The following is a 22,137-nucleotide window of genomic DNA, read 5'->3' on the forward strand; positions in this document are numbered from 1 at the left end:
AGAGATGACAAGAATGTATAAATATAACATGTACGTAAATGTGGTCATCCTTAGGGGATTCACATTTAATGCTAGTGCTGTTTGCAGGTCCTTAAACGGTTAAAGAGCAACTTTAAAATGTCTCGAGAAATGTTGCAATTACCAAATATGTTTTTTTTTTTTTGAAAAACTAGGAAGAGGAAGTTTTACCTTTAATCAAACTTGAGTTTCATTCTGTTCTCCTTAAAAGTGTAAATACAAATATGTTAAAAATCTATCATCCATACTTTTGCTTTTACGTAACACCCTAGGCTTTCAGAAGACCTTGGTTAAGTTAAAGAAAGTTTTGAGTGTCAATCCTGCACAAGCCTCTTTATTCTCAGGTCTTAATCTGTCATTTCTTTGGTCTTGATGCAGAGATGGATCAAGCAGGTGGAGGATGAGAGCTGCTCCGCCAGTGTAGAGGACGGCACAGAGTCCACCTCCTCCCAGCAAAGTACCAGTAGCAGGTCCACCCCCAACCCTCTGTGTAGCGGTATGTACATCAACACCTCCCTCTGAATGACTCATTTCCTGCTGCATTTTCTGAAATCACCAGAGTTGGGCAAACAGTGAAACATCAACACTACGCAACTAGTTGCTATTATTACTTGAACTCGATGAAGGGTGTCTTCATTTAACCGAAATCCAGGTCAAAGCGTTTTGCATTCTTCTCTTCTTGTATATGTTGTTGATGCTGCAAGTGCATGTTTTTACAACAGCATTTCTCCCCATTTCTCATTGTTAAAATCCCAGAACTCAATGCACCGTTTAAAAAGCGTCGCTCCAAGTATATGACAGAGGCGACACCAGCACCTTCAGACCACCTGCTTCGCCCGCTGTCGCCAATCACACCGCCGCTCCCAGAGGACTCCCTCCACCCGTTGCTCCACCCTCCCTCCCTGCTGCCCAATGGCTTGGTCTACTCACCCATGCCTTCACTGCCCGCCAGCCGCTGCAACACACCACTGCAATTCGAAGTAAGGGGCACAACTACATGAAAACCTACAAATACAGCTCCTGACACAACACTCCATAATGATGTACATTTGTTAAAAATACTAAAATATTCCATTCACAGAAGTACTCAGGCACTTTGTTGTAACACTCACAGTTGAGCTGTGGTACTTGCCTGCTTATTTCAGTGGTTCTTGAGATGTTTTTGTGACTTCATTAGAGTCCACCTGTGCATAATTGAATTCATTGGGCATAAAGACACAGTTACTGGTGTATATTGGGGTGAAAACCAAAACAGGAGGTGGAATAAATTGTCTGTAGACTTATGAGACAAGACCGTATCAACATACAAATCTGAGAAAAGGGTGCAAGAGATTGTCTGTAGAACTGGAAAGGCCCAAGAGCACGCACAGCCTTTATTATTCTCAAATCAAAGAACTGTGGAACCACTAGCAGTCTGGCCTTCCAGCCAGCCTGAGTAATTGGGGGTGAAGGACTTTAGTTAGTCAGGAAACTAAGAACCCAAGGATCACTGTAATTCAGATCCCCAGTTCTTTGTGAAGATGGAAGAACCTTACAGGACATCCACCAATGCAAAAATGTGAGAAGACTTGAAGCAATACTAAGTGAAGTGTCACAATATTTATGGAAATACTCAGTTTGCTGTAAACATCCCACAAACCTGTTTTTACTTTGCCATTGTACACAAATGGGAATAGATTGTTAACAAAATGCTGCTTGTGTCCAGTATTATCTATCTAGTATGGAAAAAAACACCCAGTTGCATAAATAACTGCCATGTGAAACATAACGAGACCTATAGATCTAGTTTATGATGTTATTCTCAGCCAAATTTCAGCTGTAAATCCATTTAAATGGGCCGTTTTTTTCTTGTGATTAATCGGTGCATGAGTACAACACCTATTGTTACCTTTTAGATTGAGAGTATGTTTATTTTAAAACCAAGTAAATATGTAGCAGCGTTTATTCCATGAATTTATTTAGTTATGTTAAATGGTATCTGGGGATCATGTTAATCATTGAGGATAAACTGTTGTTTGTATGCAAATTAACCTTTTGGTGCTCATTGTAAATAAATATGGATATAACACTCATAACAACTGAAACGCCAATTAACACTACATCTGACGTTGTCAACTAGTGCTAGAACATATCTAATTGAACATTTTCCTACAGATCTTATGATTTGATTTGTAAAACTTGTTAACTCATGTCATAGTTTAATGTTCACTCTGTAGTGGAAAAGTGTCACTGTCTAACAAAGAGCCCTGCATTCATTTGTACAGCAGTTTAATCCCTGACTCATACTCATTGCAGCCTTTGTGATTTGTTAGTTGCATTGTTTCAAATTGCAATTTTGACTTGAAACTGATCAAAGCTACTGTGAAATCTCTAAAAGCCTTTGTTTTTCCCTCTAGAACATATCATCTCCCGAGGCTTCTCCTGTCCACAGGCCAGAGTCCATCTCTCCAGAGGTACATTCTCATCTCTCCGCTACTAACTCACCATACAAATAGCTAAATGCTACTGCTTTCTAACTGATTTCTCTCTGTCTGTTCCTCCTCCACCTGCAGCCATGTCTTCAGACAGACTTTGACATCTCTCGGCCTCAGTTCCCGGACTTGTCGCTCCCCTCCAGCTTGGAGAGCCCCGTGGCCGTGACCTCGGATGACTTTTCACTTCCTTCAGGCCAAGATTCCCAGGGCCCGTCGTCTGTAGGGACCAGTTCTCTCAACCCAGTGTCATGCCCTTCCTCGGACCTAAACCCCCAAAACAGGGAGCAGGCCTTCAGGACAGAGTTCAACCTCATATACACCTGCTCGCCCCTCAACGCAAACCTGGGGAACCCCGTGGCCACCGATCGGCGCCTCTCTCAGTCAGAAGGAGGCTTTTCCCCCGCCGAGTCCTTCCACAGTTCCATAAGCTGCCAGGGACTCGTTGGAGACGTGGGCCCTGGCTCCATGTCACCCTACGGGGAGCCCCATTACATTGGAGGCTACCCAGACAGTGGCACACCACCTCACACCAACAACCCACCGCAAAAGAAGAAGGCAAGTTCTCCACATTTTAACGCTAACAATGTGAAAATGAATCAAAATAGCTTCGCAGGTAAATCTGTTCTTCTCCAGCACAGATGACTTTGAATGTGATATGTGCCAACTGAGAAGCTCAGCCTCATTATGTGCTTTGCCCCTTTGCTCTTTGTTTGCCCACTGACTTTGTCTTTAATATATAACTGGTCCCTTGTGTCAAGTAGTCGAATCCAAACACAACAGGCACCTAGAGGGACGTTTTTTTTTTTTCTATTTTATGTGTTTATCTGAAATGATTTCGACTCTGTAGCTTTGACCCTTCCTTCCTCCCCCTCCTCCCCCCCACCCCCCTTCCTCCTCCCCCTCAGTCCTCCTCCTCTTTGCTCCTTGACACTCTTTGCCAAGTCTCTCTTCCACTTTTCTTCCAAGGCAGAGGGCCAACCAGCATACCATTAGTCTGCTGACAGGGAAGCCAGATTACCAGGCTATAGCTGTAAGAAGTGAATACAAGCCAGTACAAAATATGGTGAATATTCTCCCTACAACTACATCTTTAGAAGTGTGCATGTAAATATTGTTTCTTTGCATCTGCATACAACACCCACCCCATGCTCTGACAACTCTGCCCCCCTCCCCTCCTTCAAACCCACATTGAATTACGACTACATAGTTTTCAGAAGGATTTTTAAGTTAATATGTCATTTTTAGCCACAAATCATCAAAGTGTGAAAGGGTTTCATCCATTGCCTTCAACACAAGAGGCCGACGGTTCATGAATTCTCATGATGGTGCTGGGATGAAGCTCGTGTGTCGTCGCTCCATCTCATCCCATGGCTCTTTCCAAACTGTGATTCATCCACGTCTGCTGTAAACGAGGTTCAATCTGTTAAGGTGGTTTACAGCAAAAATAAATAAATAATATCACAAGGCACCATGGGATACTTTTAGGGCTCAGGGTGAAATAAAAGTGGAAAGAATTCTTAACTATTGAAGTGTATTATAGGTTTTTAGGGTTTTCCTAGCAACATGAATTAGCACCCAACAAAAATAGTGCTGCAGCTAATCCATTATTTACATTATTTGTCAATCTGTAGTTTATTTCTATAATTACTACTCCTAAAATTTTAAAAACAAAAAATGTACCATCACAATTTTTAAACCACAAACGGACCCAAAAAAAAAATTAAGTTTAACAAATGTGATGCTCGAGTAAATTAATATTTTTTGTTTCTACTTGCTTGAAATTACTAATTGTCAAATTTAGCGGCCATTAATTTTCTGTCAGCCTGATTTATATTCTTGTTGTTAGGGATGTTAGTTCCAAGCTCACATCCAAAATCTCAGGCCAAATATTTTTACTGAGAATAAATAAATCATACAAACATGTTAAAGACATATGAATATCTGTCCCTCAGGTTTTCTTTCTCACAGGGGCCCATGTAAATTCAAAAAAGTAAATAAAGGTAAAGTTGTTTGTGCAGATTCTCAGTCATCTAGGTCACTGAGTAATTATTGGATATTCAGTTAAAAGCAGCTGGATTTCTCTTTAAGGGTCTTATAAGTTCAAGAACCTTTAAGAAACATCCAGTTGCTTTTTACTCAAGCTCCTAGGGCTCGATTTAAAGTCATAATTAAGATCTAATTCTCTATTTTATGCACTGATTTAAGTTTAATATCCAACTAAGACAGAACTTGGTCAGTTGATTATTGTAGACGACAGATAAACAGGAGTTAATGTATTCAAATGAATGTTGGTAAACCAAGTCAATAGTTTGCAAGTTCTGACAGATTCATCAGCTTATCTAACTCACTTTAAATGGAATAAAAGTGAAAGTAAGTGCACCTGAAATACCTTGCATCAGGCTGTAGGGGAAATAATTTGACCATTCAACTTTGTTTACACTTTAAGTTAGGTTCTAAACACATGTTTATTGGATCTCTATGCTGACCTGTGCTGCTCTAATAGGCAACTAACCAGAGAGCTTTTTGAAATAAAGCTGTCCATCTCTGTCTGATCTGTAGGATAACCAGCCCTGACCACCTGGCCATACATACACTTTTACTTAATAAATAGGATCCCAGTTATTTTGGTCTTTCTGGCTTAATACGATAAGTTCTATGCTCATCTAAACTTTAATCAGGTTTTGCTTGCTGTAAACATTCCTCAACCAAGTATGTTTATCAAAAATAGAAAATTCTTAGTCGTTCTTCTGTCCGAAAATGCATTTTATCTAAAGCAAATGAGGTGTGAGCAGTCTGACTTGGTCTTCCAAAGTTAACCTTCTTGTTGCTGTCGCTCCACTGCAGCTCAGCATCGACAGCATGTCCAGTGAGTCACAAAGGAGGAAATTTGCACTAAATAGTCTGTAATTTTGGAAAATATCCATTTGATTTGTTAAACTCGGACTCTTGAAGCATCATGTTAATGTTAGTAAAAGTGTAGAATGCATCTTTGCACAGACTGTGGACTGTTTAACTTGTTTCTGGTCACTTGAGTTGAAAGTACATTAGAAATGACCTGAAAATGACCCGTGTAAATCAGATAAATGTCTACAACAAGCAAAGCCAGAATCAACCCCGGTGTTAACTGAAGACTTTATCGATGTTTTTTGGTGCTCTGTGGTAATTCCAGACTCTGAAACTGTATATAATGTGAGCGCTAATTCAAAGATTCGAGGCAAGAGCCATCCATGTCAGTATCTGGCCTTGTGGTCGTCATGCCGCCCCCATGCCTCTTCCATACACCTCCCGCTGTTCCCTCTTCTTTGTCGTGATGACATAAAGCTGGGACGAGTGCCCTCATTCTCATTGTTAACAGTGGAGGTGTGTGTACGTGTGTGTATGTTCAAAAAAAAAAAAAAAAAAAAAGCCTCCATGGACATCGATATGAGTGTTTGTGTAGTTGTTGTTTCAGCGTGGTTGCATCATGGTGTGGTGCATTTACAGTTGCCTGCTCTTTTGTCAAAGCTTTAAATGCTGTATGTTACTAACAGTGCATTCATAATACATTACGTGACCCACAGTCTGCTGTATTTGAGCCGTTCTCATGACTACAAGTAAGTTAACGGAATGAAACAAGAACAGAGCTGACGTTTTCATTTCCAAGGTAACTGGTGATCAGGGTGTTTTTCTTTTTTTATTTACTTGTGAATACTGTTTTCAGGTGAGTCGTCTCTGGTGTGGTGCATGCAGTCTGCCCATCACTCAGTGCAGTTTTGGTGAATGATGCGATTGAATCAGCGACCCGGCATCAGTGTGAATGATACAAAATGTGTGTAGCGAGTGTTTTACGTTGTCCCTCCCTCTGCTGCCTCAGGTGTCTTTGCTGGAGTACCGTAAGAGGAAGCAGGGCAGCGGCCGCGACCCGGAGCCGGCCGGCAGCAGCTCCTCTCTCACCGGCACCTCCACCCGACCCGCCCCCCACTACAGCAGGGACTCCCATCATCCTCATCCCCATCAGCAGAAGCAGCCCCCGGCCTCCCCACACAGCTCCTTCTCCTCCTCGGCTCTCACCGCCTCTATTCCACAGATAGAGGAGGTCAGTCCTCCGGAGCCCCAGGGGCCCCCAGTGCAGTCCAGACGGCAGGACAGCAACAACCAGTGGTGAGACGCAAGAAACACTCACTATATTCCTCCAGTTATTCAAGTAATTTCATTACTAAAATTCCACCAGGCAAAATTCTCTGAATCGAGGCTTCGTTTAATCGACTAAATCCCAGTCTGAATCCAGACTTCATCCTATATGGATCAGGACCGATAAACAATAAATTATAAGGGGACTTTTAATTTGAAGGGACGCTTCTATTTTAACCACCACAGCTATTCTAGTGTTTACCACGTTGGTTTAGCAGATCAGAGGACTGAACTATGAAGACAGTTTGACAGTCAGGCTTTCTTTTTCTGAGTCGGCTCAACAAAAACTAAAACCTCAGTCAGAGTTAACAGATATAAACGTGATTATCAACTTTCATTGTTAACTCAGACTTTCTGCTTCAAAGTCGTCCGCACAGAGAGAAGCATTTAATGCATCATTTGACTCACTGTCTGCACAAAATGACCCGACCGTGTTCAGCTGCTTCAGCCAACAGGTTGTTTTAATGGAAAACAATGAGGAATATAAAAATTTGTGGCGGTAAAAAGCTGCAATTGGAAATTATGTAAGCTGGTAGAAAACTGTTAAACGTTTGTAATGTCTTTGTTTTACTGATCAATGCAGCTGATTATTTCTAACAGCTGCACAATAAAACTATCAAACGTCATATATTTAAACATGATATTGTACTGAAGTGCATGTAGGTCTGACTCTGTCTCATAATGAAGGAAATCACTTAAATTTATGGCCAAATCAAAGTGAAACTAAAGTTACTGATTGAATATTCTCTGTAATAAATACTAATAAACTCATCAGTTTTCTTATTTATGTTCTGTCAGCTGCAGTAGCAGCAGTTTAAACGGACCAAACATGAACTATGTGATTTCTGCATCACAAATTCAATACATGTGGGGGTTTCCCATGGATTCGAGTTGTAGTTGAATACCCCTGTACTGTGCTATATATGTACAATACCTCTGTACTATACTATGTATGTACAATACAGCGCAGATGTCTGCCCGTGTACCACCAGGATGGTTATTTCTGTTGCACAGCGCGTTCACTTCTGTTTTTGATGCTGTAACACATATACCAAGCACGGAATCCGATTACTCGATTAATCAATAGAATACTCGATCACTAAAACAATTGATAGCTGCAGCCCTACTATGTATAATACACATTTTAGTACCTTTAACACCGCATGGAAGTTGTTGAGTTGCCTGGCAGATAACCTTTAGATTGGTGTTTCTCCAAGGATGGTCCCCACCACCGTTGAACGTCTAAGAGAAGGTCAGGGGGTTCGAGAGCGAGTGCTGAGAAACATCAAGATGGAGCGGATGTACAAGAGGAGTGACGGCTCCACAGAGAAGGATTCTGGTATGAAGGCCTTTGTGGATTAAGAGAAAAACAAGAATATGCGTATTTTATTAAATTTTTTATTCATTTCAGACAGGGCTGCACAGTGACTCAGTTGTTAGCACTGTTGCTTTGAAGCTAGGAGATCCCCGATTCCTGAGATCTTTCTGCATGGAGTTTGCATGTTCTCCTTGTACATGTGTGGGTTTTCTCAGGGTTATCCGGCTTCCTCCCACAGTCCAGAATCATGCTCAGGTTAACTGGTGATTCTAAATTGTCCGTAGGTGTGAATGTGAGTGTGATTGTTTGTCTCTATGTGGAGCCATGTGATAGACTGGTGACCTGTCCAGGATGTCCTCTGCCTTCACCCTAAGTCAGCTGGGATAGACTCCAGCCCCCTACAACCCTCATGAGGATTAAGCGGTGTATAGATAAGGAGTGAGATGTGATCCAGTACGCCATCTAGATATTTGTTTTCATTTGCTCTTTCAGTATTGGAATAGCTACATATAGAAGTACTCATACAGTTGTGTATCCTGAGCTGTAACTTGCAGGTTTTTTTCAGTGCTGGAGCTGATCCTAGTTCCTGTGTTTTCACATGCAGATCGATATGAGCTGCAGGCAGCATCCGTGGCTTCTCCCATGAAGAGTCCACACACATACAGTCCCTCTGTGTACTCTCACCAGGTAGCAAACCTTTTCTCTCACTCGATGTCTTGGGAATTACTTTTTTATTCGTCTGTGTAGATTCTTAGTCATCCAGGTCATGGTAATCTAAGGAGCATCAGTACAACTGGACTTGTCTTTTAGGTTTTTGAAAAACTTGAATGTTTGTTATAATAATGTTCACATTTCTGTATGTTAGTTTTCAATACATGCTTCTTTACTGTTAATTGTAAATAAGGTTTAGTATTCATACAGTTGAGGCCAGAGTCTCTCTGGTTGCAATCCTGACCGCTTCCTGTAAAAATCAAGGTTTTCTTTACCTTCTTATCATGTCCATATAGTGTTTTTATAAGTGAGACAAAGTCAACACCGTGGCTGCATATTTCCACCTTGAAACTGTAGAGTACTGATGACAGTCTCAAGAACACAGATTCAGACTTCAGGGTTTCATACGTCACAAACCTAATTAACTAATTCTACCCACTTGTGATGTGGGACTTTGTTTATGAATACTGTTCTTCAGAATATGTTTCTTATATCATTATGTATGGCTGAATTGCTCTAATATTCTAACATGTACATGAGTAGTTTTCCTTGTCATTCTAGCGGAAGCAAAAGTGTAGAGTTCCATCTGAATATGTGACTTTGAGATGAATTTTTAACCAATGCTGCAGGTTTATATTCTCATTTCTGAGGGGGTCAGGTGGAAGGCACTGATTGATTTTATTTTAGTTTTTTATTGCAATGACTCACAAATGTTTACTTAGAGTCGAGGGTGAACTGATGAGAATTTGGTGGTCAGAAGTCACTTTGACCTTGCACAATACATTATTAGTCATAGCGGAAGAATTCATTTGTTACAACAAAATTAAACCCAAATAGGATAAAATGATGGAGTGATGACATTTTATTCTCAGAGGTCACATCTGGACAGACTAATGGATGTTTAGTGGACATTTAACATTGATAATTCTATGTCCTGCATTTTCTAGAAGTGTTTGTAGATAAATAATCCAGATGTCTTAGATTAGTATTCATGTTGCTTCAGTTGGTAATTGAAACTGAATGTTAGAACCAGCAGATGTCACCTTGATTTATTGGATTCACAGCAGTTGCAACTTTAAAAACGTGTCCTTGTGTCAAAGTGGTGATTGTGTGTCTTTGTGTGTTCAGTCGATAGACAGCCACCGACAGACCGACAGCCCATCGTTCCTACAGCAAACCTCCAACTCTCCATTCCGGGGTTCCTACAGTCCCTCATCAGGCCAGAGCTTCTACCCTCGTCTCTCCTCCTCCCACCCAGGACTCTCCCAGGACAACCCTCCCACCTCCTACCCGAGTCCCGGCCCCACCTCCTCCTCAGACTCCCGGCCGCCGACCGGCTCGCTACACCAGCAGAGTGGCAGCAGTAACGTGGACGGAGGCCACGGCTACAGCGGCAGCCACCTAAAAGCGAGCCTTTTGAACAGTGGCCTGACGGGGGCCCCTGCCCCGGGATCCAGGACCCACGGGCAAACTAAAGTAGACTCAGGCGCCCAGGGCTCCAGAGGGAGTCAGCAACAGGCGTCTCGCGGCCTGAAGTCGGGCAGTCCGGGCCAGGCAGCGCTGCAGGCCGGCTCCAGGCTGCTGTCGGTCTCCGGACCGACACACTACCCACAGCGAGGGACAAGCCTCAGTCAGTTCCAGCACTCCCCCCTCCAGGGACCCGGAGTAAGGACACAGTCAGGAAGCTTTTAGGACCTTGTTCCAGTGTGTATGTGTGAGTGTGTGCACGTGTGAGTGTGTATGAAGCTGCAAACCTCCTCAAACCCCCAAAAGCTGCAGTGGATGGAGGATCGGGGGGTTTGGGAGGGCAAAATGTACAGACCTAGGAGGAGCAAGGACTTCTTTACGGATTTCTCCTTTTCTTATTTTCTGTCTTTTCTTTCTTTATTTTCAGAGAAAAAACAAATTACCACATTCTGCACAAAGATTAATCATTGACTTTGGACATCATCATGGAATCAGTGGAAAAAGCGATTTGGACGACACATTCTGAAGTCAAAAAAAATAATAACAAGAAATCACATGTAACTTGAAATTGTCCCCAGTGTTTCCTCTTGTGCCAGACTGTGGAAAATAGGCTCTATAACGACAGAAAGTAAAAACCTTCCACACAAATGTCTGTACAAAGTTCAAAAAAGCCGTACCTGACATCCCGGTAACCAGGTTGGATAAATGCTGAGATGCAATGTAACTGAAAGCAAGAGTTGTTTTATTTTCTAATGTTTTTTTTGTTTTGTTTGTTTGCCAACGTTACTTTTTGTGATTCGGCACACGGCCGAGTCTGCTGCAGTAAATAAGTGTTTTGATTTGGATTCGGGGAAAAATGATGCACGTGGAAATCATCCGTTCTAAAGATGCGTTGGAGAGGCGGCGGTTCTCCCTGGAATAGGATCATTCCATACGATTACTAGCTTCTGTGTTCTCTCACTAAACAAGAAATTGGCCCTTTTTTTTGTTTTTTGTCAAAGGTTCTTCGTCTGTTTTGTTTTCAGTTCTCTTCTGTTCTCTCATCCCCACTGGACTGTTGTTTTTTTTTTTTAATTTCACTTTAGGACAACTCCACTGTAGAACTCTGATATTGTACTTGAGACGTACAGGTCTTATGATTCATGGTGCTGCATTCTTGTTTTATTTTCCAATAAATTTGAAATCCAGTTATGTTCCCCATACATGGCTGTACTCATCTTGTCATTATATAAATCTGTTTTATTTTCCTCAAAGTTCATACTGATCATATATAAATATATATATATATATATATATAATAGTGGTGAAATGCAGGAAGGAAGAAAGGCAAATATACTGACTTTATTTCTAAGCTAAGATGTGGGGTTTGACTGTTGTTATCCTGCAGGTTTTTTTCATTAAATATGTTTTTTTTTTTTTTTCTGACCAATCCTTGCATTCCGTTTGGCATCGAGGAAAAAAACGGGATCTCTGAGGGAGCGTTTGGATTGATCTAGGTTATTAAAAAAAAACAAAAAAGCTGCTATGTTCTCCCCGGAGAGCTGCTTCCCTTTCCACAGAATGCTGTATTTTTTTATTTTTTAAATCCTCACAAACTGACTGGTAAAGAAAGAGACGGTTTCTCCTGACCGCCGCTGTGGGACCTCAGACTGACGTTACGGCAGCAGGACTCGCCCTCTCCTCCCTCTCAGACTTTTTCATTCAGGACCGGATGTGTCGGGAAAAATAACGGCTGCGTTTGTGTGGAAGAATTCAAGGACCGAGGGGAAACCGGTGGTTTGACCGGACCCCTGCCCACCACTACAACCCACCACCCCCTCCCCGACAAACACACAGGAGGGTACTCATGTTACATGAATGTTTGACACATTAAAAAAAAAAAAAAAAAAAGAAAACAAGTTGTGACCCAAAATTAACCAGCACCTTAAAACGAAAGAGATACAACGTAAAAGACACAATAGGACAATATGTATGATTATGTATGAAATGTGATATAGACTTGTATGGAGAATATAGTACACTGAATTTATCGCATGATATTTGTTTGTAGGGTCTGAGTGAGCAACTTTTGTCAAGATGGTTGGAAGCTAAGCATCGGCTCCGTTCCTGGGTTCCTCCGAGGAGAAAAAAAAATACAGACGCTGCATTTTTCTCTTTCTGTTGTTGTTTTGTAAAGATTCATTCTCTTGGTTTTTGTTTTATTTTTACACAGATCATAGTAGTAACTATTTCAATTGTTCCTCTCCCAAAAGATTTAAGAAGCAAGAGATGTAATGCATTTTGATAATAAAAATAATCATGATGGTAATGTATTTTGAAAACTACCATTGTGATGTGTCATTTGAGGGACTCTCTTGTGTGATTTGCAACATTACAGCAGCACGATCAGCCAGCTAACTACAGTAATATTAATATTAACTACAATGTTTCCTGCTATTTGATGTCAGTGCAAAGTAAACTGGATTTTCTCATCATCAGGACGCATTAAAAACCCTCTCAGATTTCTGTAAAATCAGTTGTAAATGTATTAACATAAGCCATAAAAAATGCAGGGGAAATAAAATGGATTTTCTCAAATATTAAGTGGATGAGAGATTAAAACATTTATGGATGCATTAGAATCACGAGTTTGATGTGTTAGCGAGAGATCCGCACTCGGGACTTTAACACAGAATGTCTTCTACAGGATGTAGGACATATTTTACATTTTTACTATGAAGATGTAGCTCCACTTGTTGCTGCATCCATGATTCTCTCAGGGGTGGAAATAGGAAACTATGACTGTTGCAGATGCAATTTTGAGTGTCAAGTATTGTTTTTAAATACATTTTTTTTTTGCCATAAAGTGATTTTTAACTCAAGTCTTGTACATTGTCACACTTCAAATGGCCTGAAGAGACATGAAGTCCTAATAAACTAGGAAAAGTAAGAAAACTGCAGCACAGAAGAAACTGCTGGTTTGTCTGCAGCTATAATAGTAGTACAGTGATATAATCTAATTTATCTATAGATGATGTATTATCTCTATCCCAGGAGTCACTCCATTCCTCAAAGCAATGCTTTATTAGAGAGATTATAATAAAGAGTAAGACATAATTTGCACAAATAAAGGCTCCTGGCTGATTTTAATGGGGACGTAATGGTTCATTTGTGGAAAATCTAGGAAATGCACTCATGTTGTAACTGGTTCTGGGTCTGTTGTTTCACATGAGTGATACAAAGCAGATATTCTACATCTCTGGCCTTTTAGTATTTTAATTGTTTAGCCTTTCCAAAAATAAATCAGTGATAGGTTGGTAACAAAAATATGTCCAAAATGACAAAAAAAAAATGTCCAAAATATTTTCTAAGTTGGTCCAGAATGATGGAAAACTCCCCCAAATAAGTCAGAATGTGATGAATCGGACAAAAAAAAAAAAAAAAACAACTGAAACTGCTCAAAAATTAGTCTAAAATTCTGAGAAAAAGATGTCCAAAAGTAATACAAAATCTTTTTTTAAATGGCTCAAATTTTATTCAGTCTAAGTATTTTGTGTGGTGTTGGTTCAGTAAAACACCACACAAAATAACTATTGGTTGAGTAGGTTTACATGCATCATAGTGAATCAGTATATTCATATTAAATTGTATTTCTATTGAAGCTTAAAGATTCCGTTTCTTAATATTTTTATGTTCATGTCTGCAGCTTCAGTGCTGTTTGCTTCCACTAGAGGGAAGCATTGAGCTACAGGTGAGTGATGCAAAGAGGAAATAGATGTGACTCACCATTTGTCTGTCTTTACCACCAATACAGAAAATCTCAGGGATGCGGTTTACTCATATATCTGACTGTCTTTGCAGTACAAAAGCACACACATGACACAAAGTAGAATGTATCAGATGCTGGTAAAAGAAATCTGAGGCTGCAGGTTTCAGTATTTGGTTCCTAATGATCATCACTAGATGTCATTTATTACCTTCTGTTGATTTGTTTCTGTCAGAGAAGTAGAAAACCTGCCAAGACCTTTATCATCACAAATTTATCATTATCAGGATGGAAACACATTATGGTTCAGAACATCTGTCTCTGAGACTCTGATTGCTCTCATGGACCTGAATGAGCTCCAGAAAACAGGAGGAAACACTTGTTTCCAGTGAGTAGGTTTGCTGAAGGCTGCAGTGATGACAGGTTGTCTGAAGTCATTCACAGACATTTAAAAAGTATTATTACAACTTCCTCAAAAACTCAAGTAACTGTCACTAAGTCCCACACTGATCAAAAAGACGGAAATAGAAAGACTTTGTTGTCGGCGCTGTGACGTCTCCTGCTTTGTTGTTGTGTTTGATTTTGGAGGGATTTCAGTAGTTTGCATCAGAGGTCTGAAAGTTCGGAGAAAGTGCCGGTTTTATTTTTATTCAGGTCCATCTCTTTGTTACACACATGTTGATGGGAAGTGTGTTTGTCTGGGATTCACACAGATCAAGTCAGTAATCTTGTGAGTGATATGTTAGTTGTTATTCTGACACACAAAGTGAACATGTCTTTACATTAGGAAGGTGGAAAAGTGTGGGATGTATGTGTTTCTTCCACTTGTTTTCATGCACATTTTCAATTCTCACATTAAAAACCATGAAATTAGAAAGCAGTGGACATTTAAAGAAAACATAATAGAAAGTCTTTATTATTGGCTAAAAATTGAAAGATTGGTGCATCGATAAAAAGAAATGTGAGAATTACAACAGAATGGCATGAAAAAATGATGATATAAGTGAAGTACATGAAGAGTTAAAAGACAAAAACTTTACTGCTATATAAATAAACTAACTTTACTGATGTGTAATAGTCACATAACATTAGTAGAAGGAAACGCAACATTGACAATTTTCTAGACTTCTTTCTGATCACATCTCTAGACAATTTTCTAGAAATTTCTTTTTTAATTTGCGATACAAAACATAAAAATATAAAATGAGACATGAGAAACAAAACACAATGTAAGAACAAATGGACCCGGAATTGACTCTAAACAGATGCAAAATGATGAGGAAGAAACATAAAACCACGATAAAAAAAAATCTGCCCCAAAGAGATACAAAACCACCACACTGAAGTAGAAAATGGCAAAAATGGGACACAAATCTACCATAAACAAACACAAAACCATGATAAGGAAAACAAAACCCAAAATTATAAGAAATAGACCTAAAATGGCAAAATTTAGATGGAAAATCCCAATGAATGCAGACCACAAAAGACACAAAACCACAACAAAAAGACGCAAAGCAGCCAGATCAAAACACAGAATGAAAACCAGGAAAAAGGACCTAAAAATACTACCACAATCCCATGCAAAATAACACTAATGTTACAGAGAGAAAGAAAGAAATCGACTGCAGGGTTTTGTTTTTTTTTTTTTTTAAAAAGCAAAATGGCCTCAAAAATGTACAAAACTACCATGATGACACAAAGTACACAAAAATTTACTATAATGAGATGCAAAATGACGTTACTCCACAACATTACAAAATGTCCAACATTACTCCACATATATACAAAATAAACACAAAAATTAAGAAGCACAAAACTGAGATGTAAAATGGTTATTAAAAGAAGTAAAACTCACTAAATCACACAAAATAAGCACGAAGAGACACGTAATGACAAAGAAAAACTCATACAAAAAACCCAAAGAATAACACAGTTACACACATCAGCAGGGTTGTCTTTCAAAAAACTGCAAGAAATTATTGTTAATTACCTTAATCAGCTAATTAAAAACAATAATAACAAAAAATCACGGTGTTAAATGTTGCCTTCATTGATTGTTTGATCAGTTTCAGTCTCTCTTTGAATGTAAATTTAGCAAAAAGTGCAGTTTTGTCAATCTGTTAATAAAGCTTCCTTTTTCATTTCTAGCATAAACCACCCCATGAGCCTTTATTTACATAAAGCTGTACTTCACTATAGACACAGCAAGACCAAAATAAAAGACTAAAAACACAAATGCAGAAAAATGGTGCAAATATAAAGTTTACAGACTGACAGAAAGGAGAAGAGGAACAACCTGTTTTGGATGTTTTCCAGGACGTCTCATACGTGAAATGTGACTTATTATACTGGATTATTATTAATTATATTAAATATCTCAGCATCACTAAAAGATACTGGTGATAAAAAATCAGTATTGTGGCTAGCTCAGATATACTTGCATTTATTTTAAAGTTGGTTCATGCACATTCTCTCTTTATGAACTAAAAAACAGAAATTAATGTCAGTGGTTTGCACAAATTATATAATGCTTTATAACCTTCGCTGCACTGAAAAATATACTTTTGAAACAGTTTTTAATTCAATTTTTTTATTGTATTGGACGTCCGTCGCCTCTTTGCTGTATCGTTTCAGGCCTCTGTGGGCCTTCTTCTCGAATCGCCCCCATGTGCGGAACATCAGCGCCTTTGCAAACAGTTTAGCAAAGAAGGTTTTCACCTTCCCTGTGATTCCTTTCTGGGGGAGTTTCTCGGCGTCCTGTTCCACAGATGGAGGCTTCACTGGGGACAGCTGGGAGTCTGAGGTCGGAGCTCAGCTCTCTGAAATCCACCGACAGCCTGAATACGACCATCAAGAAGGTGGTCCACAGTATCATCCAGAGGATGGTGGATGAAATGACGGAGCTGCTCACCCAGACGAGTCTGATGTCATGCAGCCATGAGGAGATGGAGAAGCACATCAGTGAGGAGACGGAGAAGATCTCCTCACACATCTCCTCAGTCCTGGAAGTCAAAGTGTCTAAACCTGTTGGGCTTTGTCCGCTTCCAGCGCTTTTCACCCTGTTCATGCTCTCTGTGGACCGGTAGGATATAGACTTCCTGCTGGTCCCACTCGTGGAGCTGTGGATCATTTTGATGGCTTCATCAACCATACTGTTGACCCCCTGTGGAGGTGTCAGTCTGGGGCTAGAATCTTCGCTGGAGGATGAAGATCTGAGGTTCTCCACCACCTCTTCAACCAGCAGTTCCTTCAGGTTCTCTGACATGTCACTGCTGATGTGATCTTCTAAAGCCTCCGCGAAGCTCTGAGGAAGAGCGTCAGCTACTGCAGCCAACACGTCTTCCTCCAACATCTGGATCTGTGTCCTCCTTAAGTGTTCCAGAATTGACTGGACGCAGGTCTCAATCATGTCCAGCAGCAGTTCTGCTAGAAAGACTTTGGTCGGGAGGTCCGGGTTCCCTGCGACCAGCAACTCCATCTGCTGCGGTCCGATTCCTTCAAAGAAGGAGCTGATCTGTGGACGGAGGGCTTCCACGGGGATCATGTGAGTGTGTGATTCCGCTGAGTTTCTCTGTGAAGCCATTCTTCTCGATTCTCCTCACTGTTGTTTCTCTGTCGAACAAAATGAAGTGGAACTAGGTTGTCTGACTCCTATTTATACCTTAGTTTACCCGACTGTGACGTCAAACGTGTCGTCATACAGCGGTGTGGCGACACGTTTGAAGGAAGGAACTGCTGTTGCCTTTGTGACGTCACAACACGTCTAGTTGCTTTGCACAGCACTCTGTGATTTTCATCAACAGCTGGAAACAAACAGATGAGGGAATAAATAAAAACTACAAACATGGATTCAAGAATCATACCACTAAATCTATTTTTTAAAGTATGATTTTAGTAGTTTTTATCTTTAATGTAATCAAACATTGAAAATCTGTAAAATAATAATTTCATTGTGGAAATATAGTTTTAAAAAGTGTAATTTAATGGACAAACGTAAAAAAGCAAATCATCATTTGAAAAAATATAAATTTTTGAGGTGTGCATCAAATACCTGTTTACGATAAACATATTTTATGATTTTGCACGTTTTTCTGTGTAATTTAACTGTAAAATTCCACTTTATAGTCGTTCCGTGTACGGATCTGGTAATTGGATTTTCCGTTCTGAAACGGGTATTGAAAAACAAAAAACGAGTGGTTATTTGATTTTCGTTTTAAAATACAAAAATTAAAATTGAAGTACAAGGCGTTTTTCCTTTTCATGATCAAAAAGGGATATAAGATTTTTTTAAATGCTTTGATTTTCGTTTTATATTTAGAATAACAAGAAAGTAAAATCAGTAAGAGACAGAAACGAAAAAATGGTCAGTTTTTTCCATTTTCTGAGACCGGAAGTGGTCATCAGCAAGAGTGGAGCCAAACAGAGTACGGTGCATAGACTGTACATACATTTTTTTCGTTAGTTTTCATAGTCAAAATGAGAGATCAGGTGGCCAATCTTAAAATAAATCAATATTGATTTCTTTATAGAGCGTTAAAGTTTTGCGGAGCCATGGGGCGGGACTACTTGATTGACAGTCCGGTCTGGAATGATTGACAGGTCCTATGGAGGAGGCAGCAGAGACTCTGCTCTCCTCGTTTGGATTAATTCTGATATAATAGCTGTTGGTTTATTTATCAGTGCAGCAGCAGAACATTTTCCACAGACAGTTTTCCTGCCCGTTGGCTTGTTTTAACCAGTTTTCTACCTTCGGCTGATTCTACCAGCAGACACTGAAGGACTCTGATAGTTCGGTAAGTAAATGTTTATTTTCATGCCGCTTTTAATGCACTTTATATGCAGCTTTAGTGTCAGATATAATGTGTGCCATGCACTCCAGATGTTGGTGGAGTTTGTTTCAGTGTGTGTTGACCAGAGAAGAAAGTTAGCATAGTAAATATTAGCTTTAATGTTAGCGATGCTAACCGAGCTAGCTGCTTAGTGGTAGCCTGATTAAAGCTAACGTAGCATCACGCTAATGTGTTGAGTTTCATGTAAACAGCTGAAGTGTGTTGTGTTCCTGTAATGTGGTTCATTCAGTTCATAAAACTGTGGCTGGTTGACATTAATGTAACGTTCAGGAAACTTAAATGTGATTAAAACAGTAACGTTAATGTTCTAGTTGTCAGTAATCAGCTTTAATTTGACACTAAAACAGACTGATAGTTTTAAATGGCATCGGTTTCATTAATTTGTTGAAAATTGTCTCATTTGTTGTTGTGATGTTGCTGCTGATTCATTAAAAGCAGATGATCCATGTTGAAGATACGTTTAGTTCTAGTGTCAGAAGTACAAGAAGGAAAATGGAAGTTTATTTCTGCTACGTCAAAGATTTCAGGAATAAAATAACTGAAAGTCTTTAGGCCTCAAACTTTATTTTACAATAAAGAAATAATGAAATAATCACAGATAATAAAAATATAAATAGCAGAGAAAACCTGAGAGAATAATTTGCTGAAAAGTCTGTGAAGGAAAAGCAGCTTTTTTATCCTGAAAGATCAGAATCAGCTCCAACATCTGCATCTGACAGCATCAAGTCAACCAGAAAGAAAAGAAAAAAGAAAATGACTTCTTTCTGATCACATCTGTTCCGCTGCTCACAGTCTTCTGCTGCTCACATTCTTCACATTTATAGTCCACTTTTAAAAGTTCAGCAGACAGGTCCTCTGCTTTGGAGTGTGACGATGTCGTCGGTGATGTGGAGAGTGAAGTTTCCGTTTCACCCACAGCGTGCTTTAGGGCGCCTGGGTTGGACTTGATGTTTGAAATACTGACCGACAGCTCAGATTTAACTGTCTGTAGTTCCGTTTTAATGGGTGTTAAACTTTCTCTCAAGGTCGCCAGGAGCTGGGTCTTTAACATAACCGCCGTCTCATTACAGAGTGAAAGTAGCAGTTCCTCCTTAAGGTCAGAGATTGCAGCATCTGAGGGCCTCTTCAAAAGAAAACGTAGTTGATGAAGGCGTTCTGGAGCAGGACCAGAAAGACCACGACCAAGCAGCCTTGAGATCTTAGGCAGCGTCTCCCTCAGGTGGGTGTCAACGGTGTTCACGGTCAGGTCTGTGGTAATCCCATCAAAAAACAAAACAGAAAAAAATCTAGATTATAAATCAACATGTAACCAAAGCACTCTGTATAATGCCATAGTATAGGATGTAGTTCAGAAAATGTCAAAGTATAGTATACTTTTCAAGAATAACATAGTATGGGCTGTAGTTCATAGTAGAGCATGTCGGCAAAAAAACCCAACTGATTTTTATGTGGTTCAAAAAGTGCAAAATGATAGGATGTTGCCTAAAATTGTCATGTATGATATGTGGTTCAAAAAATATAGTCATAGTCCAGTATATTGTCAAAATAGTATGTTATTCAAGAAAACATCAGAGTATATGTCGTCTAAAAAATGCCATAGAATAATATTTCATTGCAGAAGTAAAAGTATAGTAATTTTTAAAACTGTTCAAATTCTTAAAATATGTTGCTAAAAAATGACAACAAAAGTAAAACAAAAAAAATCATAGTAATATGTCAATTTAAAAAGCCTATAGTATAGCGTGTCGCCCAACAAACATCATAGTATGGCCTTTGGTCCAAAAAACGTCATAGTATAGCATGTCGCTCTAAAAACGTCATAGTATAGCATGTCGCTCTAAAAACATCATCGTATGGCCTTTGGTCCAAAAAACGTCATAGTAGAGCATGTTGCTCTAAAAACGTCATAGTATAGCATGTCGCTCTAAAATTGTCATAGTACAGGCTTTGGTCCAACAAACGTCATACTATAGCATGTCGCTCTAAAAACATTATAGTATAGCATGTTGCTCTAAAAACGTCAGAGTATAGCATGTCACCCAAAAAACGTCATAGTATAGCATGTCACTCTAAAATTGTCATAGTATAGCATGTCACTCTAAAAACAACATAGTATAGCCTTTGGTCTAAAAATGTCATACTATAGCGTGTCGCTTTAAAAACGTCATAGTATAGCATGTCGCTCAAAAAACGTCATAGTATAGCCTTTGGTCCAACAAACGTCATAGTATAGCATGTCGTTCAACAAAATGTCATAGTATAGCATGTCGCTCTTGAAACGTCATAGTATAGCATGTCACTCTAAAAACGTCATAGTATAGCATGTCGCTCTAAAAACAGCATAGCATGTCGTCCAAAAAACGTCATACTACAGCAAGTGACTCTAAAAGCGTCAAAGTATAGCCTTTGCTCCAAAAAACATCATAGTATAGCACGTCATCCAAAAAACGCCATAGTACAGCATGTCGTCCAACAAACGTCATAGTATAGCATGTCACTCTAAAAAAGTCATAGTATAGCATGTTGTCCAAAAAACGTCATAGTACAGCATGTCACTCAAAAAACGTCATAGCATAGCATGTCGCTCTAAAAACGTCATAGTATAGCATGTCGCTCTAAAAACGTCATATAGCATGTCGCTCTAAAAACGTCATAGTATAGCATGTTGTCCAAAAAACGTCACAGTATAGCAAGTGACTCTAAAAACATCATAGTATAGCCTTTGCTCCAAAAAACGTCATAGTATAGCACGTCGTCCAACAAATGTCATAGTATAGCATGTAGCTCTAAAAATGTCATAGTATAGCATGTCGCTCTAAAAACGTCATAGTATAGCATGTCCAAAAAACGTCATAGTACAGCATGTCGTCCAAAACACGTCATAGTATAGCACGTCGCTCTAAAAAAGTCATAGTATAGCATGTCACTCAAAAAACGTCATAGTTTAGCATGTCGTCCAAAAAACGTCATAGAATGACATGTCGTCCAACAAATATCATAGTATAGCATGTTGTCCAAAAAATGTCATCGTATAGCATGTCGCTCTAAAAAATGTCATAGTATAGCCTTTGGTTCAAAAAACGTCATAGTATAGCATGTCGCTCAAAAAAGGCCCTTGTATAGCATGTCGCTCTAAAAATGTCATTGTATAGCCTTTGGTCCAAAAAACGTCACAGCATAGCATGTCATCCAACAAACATCATAGTATAGCATGTCGCTCTAAAAACATCATAGTGTAGCATGTCTCTTTAAAATTGTCATAGTATAGCATATCATCCAAAAAACGTCAGAATATAGCCTTTGGTCTAAAAAGTCATAGTATAGCATGTCGCTCTAAAAACGTCATAGTATACCATGCCGCTCAGAAAACGTCTTAGTATA

General features: G+C 39.5%; 1 protein-coding gene across 4 annotated transcripts in view; it reads left to right on the forward strand.

Moving 5' to 3' along the window:
• Positions 1-12,503, forward strand: part of setd5 (SET domain containing 5) — a 33,417-nt gene extending 20,914 nt beyond the window's left edge. For 3 of the 4 annotated variants that reach the window (XM_023292037.3, XM_023292039.3, XM_055010672.1), the window contains exons 17-25: positions 397-514; positions 775-998; positions 2,415-2,471; positions 2,571-3,047; positions 3,463-3,555; positions 6,346-6,632; positions 7,880-8,001; positions 8,585-8,667; positions 9,820-12,503. In XM_023292037.3, coding sequence (XP_023147805.2) covers positions 397-514; positions 775-998; positions 2,415-2,471; positions 2,571-3,047; positions 3,463-3,555; positions 6,346-6,632; positions 7,880-8,001; positions 8,585-8,667; positions 9,820-10,383 — 2,025 coding nt within the window. In that variant the 3' untranslated portion in view covers positions 10,384-12,503. The remainder of the gene's footprint in view (positions 1-396; positions 515-774; positions 999-2,414; positions 2,472-2,570; positions 3,048-3,462; positions 3,556-6,345; positions 6,633-7,879; positions 8,002-8,584; positions 8,668-9,819) is intronic. The other variant, XM_023292040.3, reaches the window with a different exon arrangement.
• The last annotated feature ends 9,634 nt before the right edge of the window (positions 12,504-22,137 follow it).

Source organism: Amphiprion ocellaris, chromosome 5, assembly GCF_022539595.1.
Source record: "Amphiprion ocellaris isolate individual 3 ecotype Okinawa chromosome 5, ASM2253959v1, whole genome shotgun sequence".
Lineage (NCBI taxonomy): Eukaryota > Metazoa > Chordata > Actinopteri > Pomacentridae > Amphiprion > Amphiprion ocellaris.